At 31.8% G+C, this 11,957-nt stretch overlaps 1 protein-coding gene across 5 annotated transcripts in view; it reads right to left on the reverse strand.

Moving 5' to 3' along the window:
• Positions 1 to 2,221: 2,221 nt before the first annotated feature.
• The window catches only part of LOC107563272 (transcription factor 4), a 182,514-nt gene continuing 172,778 nt past the window's right edge, over positions 2,222 to 11,957 (reverse strand). For 2 of the 5 annotated variants that reach the window (XM_016248088.1, XM_016248092.1), the window contains 4 exons: positions 9,038 to 9,200; positions 6,049 to 6,278; positions 4,746 to 4,878; positions 2,222 to 3,053 (listed from right to left, as the gene is read on the reverse strand). In XM_016248088.1, coding sequence (XP_016103574.1) covers positions 3,005 to 3,053; positions 4,746 to 4,878; positions 6,049 to 6,278; positions 9,038 to 9,200 — 575 coding nt within the window. In that variant the 3' untranslated portion in view covers positions 2,222 to 3,004. Of the gene's footprint in view, positions 3,054 to 4,720; positions 4,879 to 6,048; positions 6,279 to 9,037; positions 9,201 to 11,957 lie in introns of all 5 variants that reach the window. The other 3 variants (XM_016248090.1, XM_016248089.1, XM_016248091.1) reach the window with 3 other exon arrangements.

Below are 11,957 nucleotides of genomic sequence, written 5' to 3' on the forward strand. Positions count from 1 at the left end.
GCAGAATTGCGAGAAAAAAGTCAGAATTGCGAGATATAAACAGAATTGCGAGAAAAAAGTCAGAATTGCGAGATATAAACAAAATTGCGAGAAAAAAGTCAGAATTGCGAGATATAAACAAAATTGCGAGAATGAAAAAAGATCAGAATTGCGAGATACAAAAGCAGAATTGCGAGATATAAACAGAATTGCGAGAAAAACAGAATTGCGAGATATAAACAGAATTGCGTGAAAAACAGAATTGCGAGATATAAACAGAATTGCGTGAAAAAAGTCAGAATTGCGAGATATAAACAAAATTGCGAGAAAAAAGTCAGAATTGCGAGATATAAACAGAATTGCGAGAAAAAAGTCAGAATTGTGAAGAAAAAAGTCAAAATTGAGATATAAACGCAGAATTGCGAGAAAAAAGTCAGAATTGTGAAGAAAAAAGTCAAAATTGTGAGATATAAACGCAGAATTGCGAGAAAAAAGTCTGATTGCGAGAAAAAAAGTCAAAATTTAGATATAAACGCAGAATTGCGTGAAAAACAGTCAGAACTGTGAGATATAAACGTAGCGTTGTAGAAATAAGTCAGAATTGTGAGATACAAACGCAGAATTGCGAGAAAAAAGTCAGAATTGCGAAGAATAAAGTCAGAATTGTGAGATATAAACTGCGAGAATACTCAGAATTGCGAGAAAAAAAATCTGAATTCTGTGACAAAAACTTGAAATTGTGAGAAAAAAGTCTGAATTGCCGTTTTGTTTTATTCAGTGGCAGAAAACTCCCCAGCAGTGCGAGATGTAAACTCAGAACTCAGAAAAAAATATGATCAGAATTGTGAGAAAAAAGTCAGAACTGTGAGTTTATATCTTGCAATTCTGACTTTGCTTTATTTTGTGGTGGAAAAACCAGAATTGCGAGAGTTTATATTTAATAATTATAACTTCTTTCTCAGAATTGTGAGAAAAAAAGTCCAAGTTGAGTGATAGAAAGTCGCAATGACGTTTATTTTTTTTTATTCCGAGTTGGAAACGGGTTTCCATAAGATTCAACGAGTTAAAATGCATGAGAATGAAACAAATCGAATTTAATTATGATAAATATGTAAACCATTTATTTATGCATGACTGACAAATATGCATCACATTAAGTTTACGTCAGAACTGTCTCATCCGAATTTTATATGCAATTCATGTGCTAAATATGAAATTTAGGTCGAAATATAATGTCGAGTATAAGGGCGCAGCACATCCGAGTCGAGTCGATGTCTCTTTACAAAAGTGAGAATGGAAATTAAGGTCTGATTGTTGACACACGTTAACGCTAATCGATCACTTCCTCACCAGGTCAACCCTGCGTCTATTTACACAAAAAATACTCAATTAAAAATGACAATGATGAAAGAGGATGAGAGAGTAATCATACAGCTTTGATTCCCGACCCCCACCACCCACCGTTATAGAAAAGAAAAATGTTCCCGCAAATATAAACATACCTTTTTTTTTTGTTTGTTTTTGTTCTCACTACATTTTCAATGTGACACGTTTCAACACACAATGAAGTATTTTTTTTTTTGGAAAAAACAAAAGAACTGATACAACGCATTTCTAAACACAAAGTAACAACAGCCTACATGTAAAAATATAACTTTTACATACACAATTTCAAAATAATGGTACGTTTGCATTTGTTGCATACAATTTACAAATGTCCGCGTGTTTCTTTCGCCGAGTTTGACGAGAGCATCGGCGACGGTCCCGGTGACGGTATGAAAAAATAGAGTCCCGTCTCTCGGAGCGGACGGCATCTCCGTCTCCGCTCGGCTTTACAGAATGAAAAATCGATCCCCGTGAACTCCTTTCCGTCTCTTTATATACTGTATATATTTCTACATTTATATATATCGATTTTCTAATAGATTTGTGTCCACTTCCAGTGCCTCCCGTCCATTTTTTTCAATTTTTTTGACAGAGAAACCAGTACAGACGAAGAATAGAGAGATAAAAAAAGAGAAAAAGCCATTTTACACGTACAACCACACATTTGTACAGCTACAGCGGCTCAACAACAAGCCTGTATTTGTAAAAGCGGATATCTATAATACAATGCGCAATAACGACTGTGACAGGTGGGCGGGGTTGTGGGCGGGGCCACACGGGGCTGGACACACCTCCTAATTACATATAGCCATACAGTACATTAAATACAGTTTATCCAAAAAAATACTTTTTTTACCTTTTTACTTTTTTTTTTTTTTAAACTCCAGGCCGTAAAAAACCTGACTGCATAGACCTAATGACTAACGCTTCCTATACGCTTGCATCCTAGACAATGTTCTCCTCCAGTTCTGTGATGATATGAGCTCTAAAAGGCACGTTGGTTGAAGTTTCGACATGTTAAAATTGCATTTTCGGGGTCCGGGAGGGCTTCGGGAGAGTCGATGGCTAGAAACAAACGAATAAACAGAGAGAAATGACCTTCCATAGGTGATCGGCTCTTAGTCGAAAAGTGCGTAAAGCCAGCCCAAAGCGGCTCCAGAACGGCCTCTGAACGTTCACTGTCGGGATCTGCTGGTTTCAAAAGAACTAAAACAACATTATTGCAAAGGTTTGAAGGGTTTTGTCAAATTCTGCAGCCGAATCCCATCTTGGTCGTTTGATTGACAGCTCCTCCCGTCCCGACTGATTGGGAATTTCCTAATTCTCTTCTGTTGTTTTTCCGTAAGGAGTTCCGCGAGGCACAGCTACAAAAGTTCGCACACCTCCACAACATCATGATATGTTTGAAGAATCGTCCCGTCGCTCTTTTTATTTGAGTGTTCGCACATAAAAACGTCAACAGGGAATGCTCGGAGGAAGATATGCACAACGAATCCCGCGCGACTCCCTAATTTACAGGATAAATCCTCACAGACGCGGCCGGGAACGGGAACACGCAGGAGGTGGTCGGTTTGGATGGAAGTTCGTTCGATTGGTTCATTGATTGTTTGACGGACGTTCAGGGGGAGAAATTATGCTGTCAAAGAAAGTGATCGCTCATCATTTTGATGAATTCTGGCAGCTTCGACCTGAAAGACGGACAGACGGAGAGAGGCGTTAACATATCTTGCAACATTATTGCCAAACACTGCAAAAGCACCAAAATCAATAATAAACAATGCATTCTGGAGGACTTTATTATTCATGCCATTTAGGCACATTTTCCCACTTAATTCTTTAATTTCATTTAATAATCCTCGTTACTGTAATGCAGCAATGAAAACTATATTTTATGGACATAATTAAAATAATTATAAAATAATAATTATATATAATAAAATAACTATAATGATTGTAAAGGTAATAAAGTACTCTTATGAATGCAATGCAGTAATGAAAATCATACTGTGTGGAAATATTATATTATATTATATTTTTTGTAAAATGTAACAATTCTCTTTACTGTAATGCTAAATATGTAAATAAATAAAAAATAATAAAGTACTCACATTAATGTAATGCTGTAATGAAAATTATGCTGTATGGACATAATAATTTATATGATATTATATTATGCTACATGTAATATTGTTGATTCTTCAATTTAATTGAACAGTTCTTATTAATTTCTGTAATGCAAAATATGTAAATATTAAAAGTACTCGCATTAATGTAATGCAGTAAGGAAATTTATACTGTAAGGACATAATTTACATTACATTTTTAATAATATTTACTTTTATACTAATTTATTTTATCTTATATTTTTGTTCATTTTATAATAATTGTATTGTTTGTTGATCCTTTGCATAAAAACTGTTGGCTCAGACAATAAAGTTTTTGAATTGAATTGAATACTATATTAAAACGAGCATAAATTAAATGCAATATAGGAAAATCTTATGCAAAAATGTTATGTTATGCATTTTTTTCCCCCTGTTGATTGTGTAGTTAAATATAACTTAAATAATCGCATACTGACATATCTTTCTTCTATTTGCTGTTCTGAACGCCTCTAAAAGCATCATATCTGTTTTCCCTCATCATAAAATCTGTCAATTAAAGCGAAGATGATTACACTAAGCTTAATTCACACCTTCAATTGTCCCTTAATTATAAGTTGTAAACTCATTAAGTGCACATTAGAGTCATTTACACGGAGAACATGAACCTTTGGAGCTGCATGTGTCTGTTCACACCCATAACGCAATGTGAACATTGCACTTTTCATGCTTTCCCTTGATTTATTTCTGCTCAAGCAAACAAACAAAGAGTGAGGAATTAAATCAGACAATATGAAGACTAAAACAAGTCATGATAATCATAATCAAACAGCACTTTTGAATGAAATGGTCAGTGATATTGTGTACATGTACCTTTTAATGTGTACAGATATCTTCATTTAGCTTTATTAATCGACTCTATTGTAAACTAACAAAATATAACACATAGTTTGAAGTCAAAATCTCTATGTACACAAATTATAACCCACACTTACGGCCAATCTGTTGTTAAAATGCGCCCATTTTTACATTTTTAGGTTTGTTTTTGTCGCCACCCAAAGAAAACTAGTCATCGTTTGATGAATTAAGTTACGTGGCATGTGACCAATGATTAGAAATTAGAAATGTTCTGCATCACTTTGCCTAATAATTCTGTTTAATGTGCCAGAATGAGTGAGTAAGCGAGTGATTGCAGGATTGATTGTTTTGGGACGTGTACAACAGCAGATCAGTGCAGAGGGAAATATTCTGACCATTTACGGGGGTGTGGCTCTTTACATTTGTCCCATGGGATTGGACGCCTCGCCCATGCTGTGGTGAGCGCCGGCCAATGAGAGCGGAGCACCGTCCGATGACACCTTCTCCTCTTCCCGCCTCTTCAGACACGCCGCCTTTGGGTTGAGATTGCGCTCTGGAACGTGAGGAGCACAAACACACGCTTTACTGATTCCACACCGCACTGAACACGTGGGTTGGTGCCATGCTCAACAGCTGCTTTATCTACAGCTGATAGGACGCCATCAAGAGGGACAAAAGTGTCACTACGGCAACATACAGCTAATCTAATCTGGAACACAGGAGGTAATGATATTCATAATATTATTTAAAAATAATGTATTGCTAAAAGAACTCGTGATATAAAATTATTAATTGAAAATAAAATAAAATTACCCTACCCTAAACCTAATAAAAAAATAAAAATTGTAAAAAAAAAAAAAAAAATATATAAGTTATAATAATAATAAAATGTTATGTTAAATAAAAAATACTGCAAATCGAATCTAGAACAGCTATATTAATAAACTCAGAAAATTGTATGCTATATACAAGAGTTATTAATATTATTACTAGCTATATAATAATAATAATAAATACAAAATAATTAATTAATTAACATAAAATTAATTAATAATGAATACATTAATACAATTAAATAAAATATAAAAAATTAACATTTTAATAAATAATTAATAAATAGAAAATATTTGCTATATACAACAGTTATTACTATTATTACTAGCTATATAATAATAATAATTATAAAAAATAATTTATTTAATGAACATACATTTTTTTTAAATGTACGTTTTAATAAATAATTAATAAACACAGAAAATCTTTGCTATATATAACAGTTATGAATATTTATAATAATCTAACAACAATAATAAAATATTTACAATATTAATATTTATTAATAAATAATACATTTTTTCTAATTAATAACCACACTGTAAAAAATAAAAAGTTGAGAAAACTTAAAAGTTTAAGGCAACCAGCTTCAGCAGATTTCTGCGTTTTCTCAACTTTTTATTTTTTACAGTGCATCTAATATCCAGTTAAATATACACACATATTTATTTATAAATAATAATAATAATAATAATAAGTTATTATTATTAAATTATTTTGCCATTTTAATTATTATATATAATCACTATGTTAATTACTCGCAAGTATCCCATTTTGAACGAAATAAAAGACAATGCTGTAAACGTAAGGTCAAGCGGAGAGAGCATTGCATTATGGGATGGAGTATTGCAGACTGCGAGTCTGGAGAGCGTTATAGCGTGTGTCTGACCTCGGACCTGCTGCTCCAGGCTGAGGATGACAGCGACGGCCTGATGCAGGATCAGCAGCTTGGTCTGGGGCTTGTCGCTCTTCAGGTGCAGCTGCACCATGCGGCCCAGCTCTTTGAAGGCCTCGTTAATGTCGCGCACGCGCAGACGCTCCCTCACGTTATTAGCCATACGCCGCTCCTTCTCCCGCTCCAGCTTCTGCTCCGGAGTCAGATCCTCGTCGTCGTTGTTGCTGTGGGCCGGAGCGTGAGTTCAGAGCTCGTTAACACATCACACAGTTATTTATCAGGACTATATCAGGGGCTTTTGTTTCTCTAATTCAATCGCTAAAATATTTTTCTCTGCCAGATTTAGTGCCGAACACATTATGTTTGTGAAATAGAAAATATTCTAAATATAAAGTATATAAAAAACAAAGTGCATAAAATTCTAGAAGTATAAAGTATATAAAAAATATAAAGTATACAGATATCTAAAATTCTAGACATATAAAGTGTATAAAAATATATAAAGTATACAAAAAAGTACATAAAATTCTAGATATATAAAGTATATAAAATATATAAAATTCTAGATATATAAAGTATATAAATATATATAAAATATAAAAAGTATCCAAAATTCTAAATATATAATGTGTATAAAAATATATAAAGTATACAAAAAAGTACATAACATTCTAGATAAAGTATATAAAAATATATAAAATTCTAGATATATAAAGTATATAAATATATAAAATTCTAGATATATAAAGTATATAAATATATAAAATTCTAGATATATAAAGTATATAAATATATAAAATTCTAGATATATAAAGTATATAAATATATAAAATTCTAGATATATAAAGTATATAAAATATATAAAATTCTAGACATATAAAGTATATAAAATACATAAAATTCTAGATATATAAATATATATAAAATTCTAGATATATAAAGTATATAAAATATATAAAGTATGCAAAAAAAGTACATACAATTGTAGACATATAAACTATATAAAACAGAAAGTACATACAATTGTAGATTAAATGCTCGAAGATACAGATTTATAACATCAGCCATGACCAAATATTAATCAGCTATAGTTCTTCAGAAATCCTCTAGCACTGAATCTCTAGTCAGTTTTCTTCATTTTAGGTTCAACAATAAAAAGTGAACCTGTTTCTAACGATGCATCAAACCAAGCTTTAAAGAATAAACCAATAAAACATGAATGAAATATATCAGACATCAGAAATCACACTGTCACAAATAAATATATAAAATTCTAGATACATAAAGTATATAAAATATATAAAGTATGCAAAAAAAGTACATCAAATTGTAGACATATAAACTATATAAAACAGAAAGTACATACAATTGTAGATTAAATGCTCGAAGATACAGATTTATAACATCAGCCATGACCAAATATTAATCAGCTATAGTTCTTCAGAAATCCTCTAGCACTGAATCTCTAGTCAGTTTTCTTCATTTTAGGTTCAACAATAAAAAGTGAACCTGTTTCTAACGATGCATCAAACCAAGCTTTAAAGAATAAACCAATAAAACATGAATGAAATATATCAGACATCAGAAATCACACTGTCACAAAGATCGCCTCTTGAATTTGAGTGGAAGAATCGAATTGGTAATTCCAGGTGGAACTCTATAAACCCCGCGGGAGGAATCAGGCGTTTATCCTGGAAATATCTATATTTTAAAATAATTTGCCCTACTCTCATGTGTGAGAAACAGCTAAAATCCGGCTCAAGACCAGACGAGATGCTCAACAACCCAAACGTGTGTCAGATACATCTGATATTCATCAGTTAAGAGAGATTAGAGATGGTTTAGTTCAATTAACAAAACATATTTGAATAGTTTTCATTTGAGCCTTTTCAGTACTTTAACTTTTATTTTAGATACTCTCTAAAAAATATTTTTCAAAGTTGTTAATAAAGCAAATATTATTTATATTATTATTATTTATTATTTACAAAAATATACTTTTTTTAGTTTTTGTACTTCAAAATTTCACATTGTAATTATTTGTGAAATTTACTAACAATTTCTGAAATTTCTTGCTTCAAAGGCAACATTTCTAACTTTCGTTTTTTATGTTTTCCCATCACATTTTTTTTTTCATTTTAGTTAATTTCAGTTATCAAAAATAATTTTTAATAGTTGTAGTAATTTTAACACTTTAACTTTTATTTAAAAAAAAATGTTTTTTTAAGTTGTGAATAAAGCAAAGATTATTGGAGCATGTTTTACGAAAATACACTATTTCAGGCTTTCTACTTCAAAATTGTACATTTAATTTGCCATTTCTTTGTAATTATTTGTGAAACATCTTTGTGAAGAGTTCATTCGATTAACAAAACATTAAAATAATGTAAAAATATTATAATAGTTTATATAATGAATAAAAATTATTATTATAAAATTAAAATTATTTAAAAAAAAATGTTAATAATAATAATTAAAATAGTTATTTTAGTACTTTAACTTTTATTTCAGATGCACTGTAAAACAAATATTTTTTCGAGGTTAAAAATAAATAAATAAAACAAATATTATTGGAGGATGTTTTGCAAAAATATACTATTCATGAATTTCTATTTCAAAATTTCATGTTCAAGTTGCCATTTCTTTGTAATTATTTAGAAAAATTACTAGTTATTTCAGAGTGAAAATTCTACTTTTTAATTGGTTTGTTTTTTTTAGTATAACGCTAAATATTTGATTTGAGATGTAAAATCTGGGTCCTGATCCAAAACCAGTTGAGAGTTGCTGAACTAAAACGAATCAATGTGTGTGTTAGTGTGAGCACATACATCTTCAAACACCGGATGAGGATGCTTTCTGTGGATTCTGGAGCAGTTTTTGCTTGGGTTGCTCATCTGTGCATTTAGCTGCCTCTCAGAACACGTGTCACTTCATCAAAGTCCAGACGGCGTTTGATTGAAGCGATGCTCACGGTACAGTTTACCTCGATCTTGACCTCTCTAGAGCTTTCAGATCCTTGCCGTCCACGTCCTCCTTCTTGCTATCCAGAGATTTTCCGTCCTGCAGGTTCTCGTCTCCCTCGTCTTCAGATTTGATCTCCGAGCTCACAGACGAGGTGCTCTGACCCCGCAGACCTCCGGAGAGCGCTGGAGAGCAGCGAGAAGAAAACAGCAGCGAGTGAGGAACATCTCTCGTCTCTAGGGTTTCAGAAAAGGTCTCAAAGTGTGCTCAGTCTGAACTCAAGCACCAGTCAGCAGCATTCAGACGACAGAAGCACAACAAACGTGCTATCGTTCAGATGAGCTGCTACACTGAAGCTTTCTAATGTTATTAAACTATTATAAATGCTGCATATATTAACAGAGAATGAAATCAAATTCAGTGTCGCTTCAGTTCTTCAGTCGTGACTAAATGACCTTTTCTTATTTAATAAGAGTGAATATGAACTACAGTATATATAAATATAAAAAACTGATTTGGTGCTTAATAAAAAATTATTATCAATGTTATTATTGTGGAAACTGTGATACGCTATCATAAAAAATTTCAGGGTCAGTAATATAAAAAAAAACTTCATCGTATTCATCGAGGATGCATTAAATTGATCAAAAGTAACAGTAAATGTATTTGTAATGTTACAATGTTTCAAATAATGCTGTTCTTTTGAACTTTCTATTCATCTGTGAATCCTGAAAAATAAAATGCATCATCGTTTCCACACAAATATTGTGCAGCACGACCGGTTTCAACATTGATAATAATCAGAAATGTTCCTCGAGCAGCAGATCAGCATATTATACTGATTTCTGAAGATCATGTGACACTGAAGACTGGAGTAATGATGCTGAAAATACAGCTGCGCATCACAGAAATACATTACAGTTTAACAGAGATTCATATAGTTTTTACTGTATTTTTGATTAAATAAATGCAGACTTGGGGAGCAGAAGATATAAACTTATATATATAAATAAATAAAATATAAATATATTTTAATAGTTATATTTTCTACTATCATCTATTATTATTAATATTAAACCAAATATGTATTAAACAAATAATTTACCATATATATTTTATTAATATTGCAATTGTGATTAATGTGTAATATATTCTCAATATTAATAATTATATTTTAGAGGAAAGACACACACACACACACACACACACACACACACACACATATTCAAAAAACAGCTTCCTCCATTTTTATTAATAATGAACCAAAATATATAAAATAAATTTGATATATTATTATACAAAAAAGTAAAAAATCCATGTTTGTAGTATGTGAGTATGTTGTGTTTGTGAGACGGTGGGAGGATGAATAATGACTAGAGTTTTCTAGAGTTGGTTCCAGACAGCTGCTCAGACGGGATACGTGCGGAGAAGGAAGACTAAACAAAGCCTGATTTGGGACGGAGACACAAAGTTTGAGTGGGACGGAGCGAAAGCGTCTCTCTCTGCCCACACTGCTTCTCTCCGAGTGTTCACGGGTGGCTTGATCTGGTTAAGCCTGGTGAAGTTTAACCAGAGCTGTAAGGCCTGTTTCACGCTTCGCCGCTTGCAGGAAATCACATCGCTCAGATAAACCGACACACATGTAAGCAGCTTGGAAATGACCACTTCATGAAGACGGAAGAAAGTTTTCCTTCAGGTCCTGTGAGACACCACGTGACATTCATACACAATAAAGCTTCAGAAAACACTTTTTTCATAGATATATACTTTGATATATAGGGTATTTCAAAGAATACTGTAATAATTAGTATGGTAGATGTAAAAAAAAAAAGTCATTATATATGCCTAACAATAAATATATATCAATTAAATATAAAAATACAAATTAAAATATTTTTAAATAACAAAAATAAACAAAAACAAATAAATAAATAATGTGAAAAATATACTGAATGTCAAAAAATATGATATTCTGCTTATGAAAAGTACTGTGGTGGTACCATGGTACAGTGATGGTAATACTACGGTACTCTGGTGCTAAAATTCATGTTTTTATTTCAGTACGATCATTATTAATACAGTACCGTGGTTGTCTTGTTTCAGTGCTTCAGGTATTTATTTTTGCACATGAACTACACTGAAATATTATATTACCATAGTGCCACGCTAAAGAACCACAGTACACCCGAGTGAATGTGTTTTAAAAGCTCCAGCGGGATCTTGATGAATTCCTTCTGGATGCCGTTCACAAATAATCATCTGTGATCCTCAGTGCTGTTGTTTATGACGCTGCTCTTCATATTTTACAGCGCTCAGCACCTCATTAACTCTCTGGCTGGGTTTTCCACACAGAGAAGCGTTTGCCAAGAAGAGCACGAGCACCGCTTTAAACCAGCCTGGAGTTTCTACGCCTCGCTTCCCAGGTCATATACAATTTCCTTTTACATATTCATATTTGAAATATAGCGCATGGTTTAACGCTCTCATAATTGTTCACACATTAGGCTGGGGTTCGGCCAGCAGACACCGACGGCTAAATCAACAAAACGCCACCGTTTCTCTTCAAACTGGACTGACGCATTGAAAATGAGTCTTAGGAATCATTTTATAGAGATTACACGGCTTACATATATACATATATATATATATATATATATATATTAAATAAATGTATATATATTACAATTTCATCTAAAATATTGAAATATTATAAAAATCACAATATAAATATATAACAAAAAATATAACAATAAAAATTAAAATAATTAGAAGAAATATATATCATTTATAAAATATTAATATAATTTATTAATTTATTATCATATTTTGGTTCAATAATAACAATAGAAAAATATAACACACACACACACACACACACACATATATATATATATATATATATATATATATATATATATATATATACGTCTACATGTCTACAT

This window comes from Sinocyclocheilus grahami, unplaced genomic scaffold (assembly GCF_001515645.1).
Source record: "Sinocyclocheilus grahami isolate Dianchi unplaced genomic scaffold, SAMN03320097.WGS_v1.1 scaffold864.1, whole genome shotgun sequence".
NCBI lineage: Eukaryota > Metazoa > Chordata > Actinopteri > Cypriniformes > Cyprinidae > Sinocyclocheilus > Sinocyclocheilus grahami.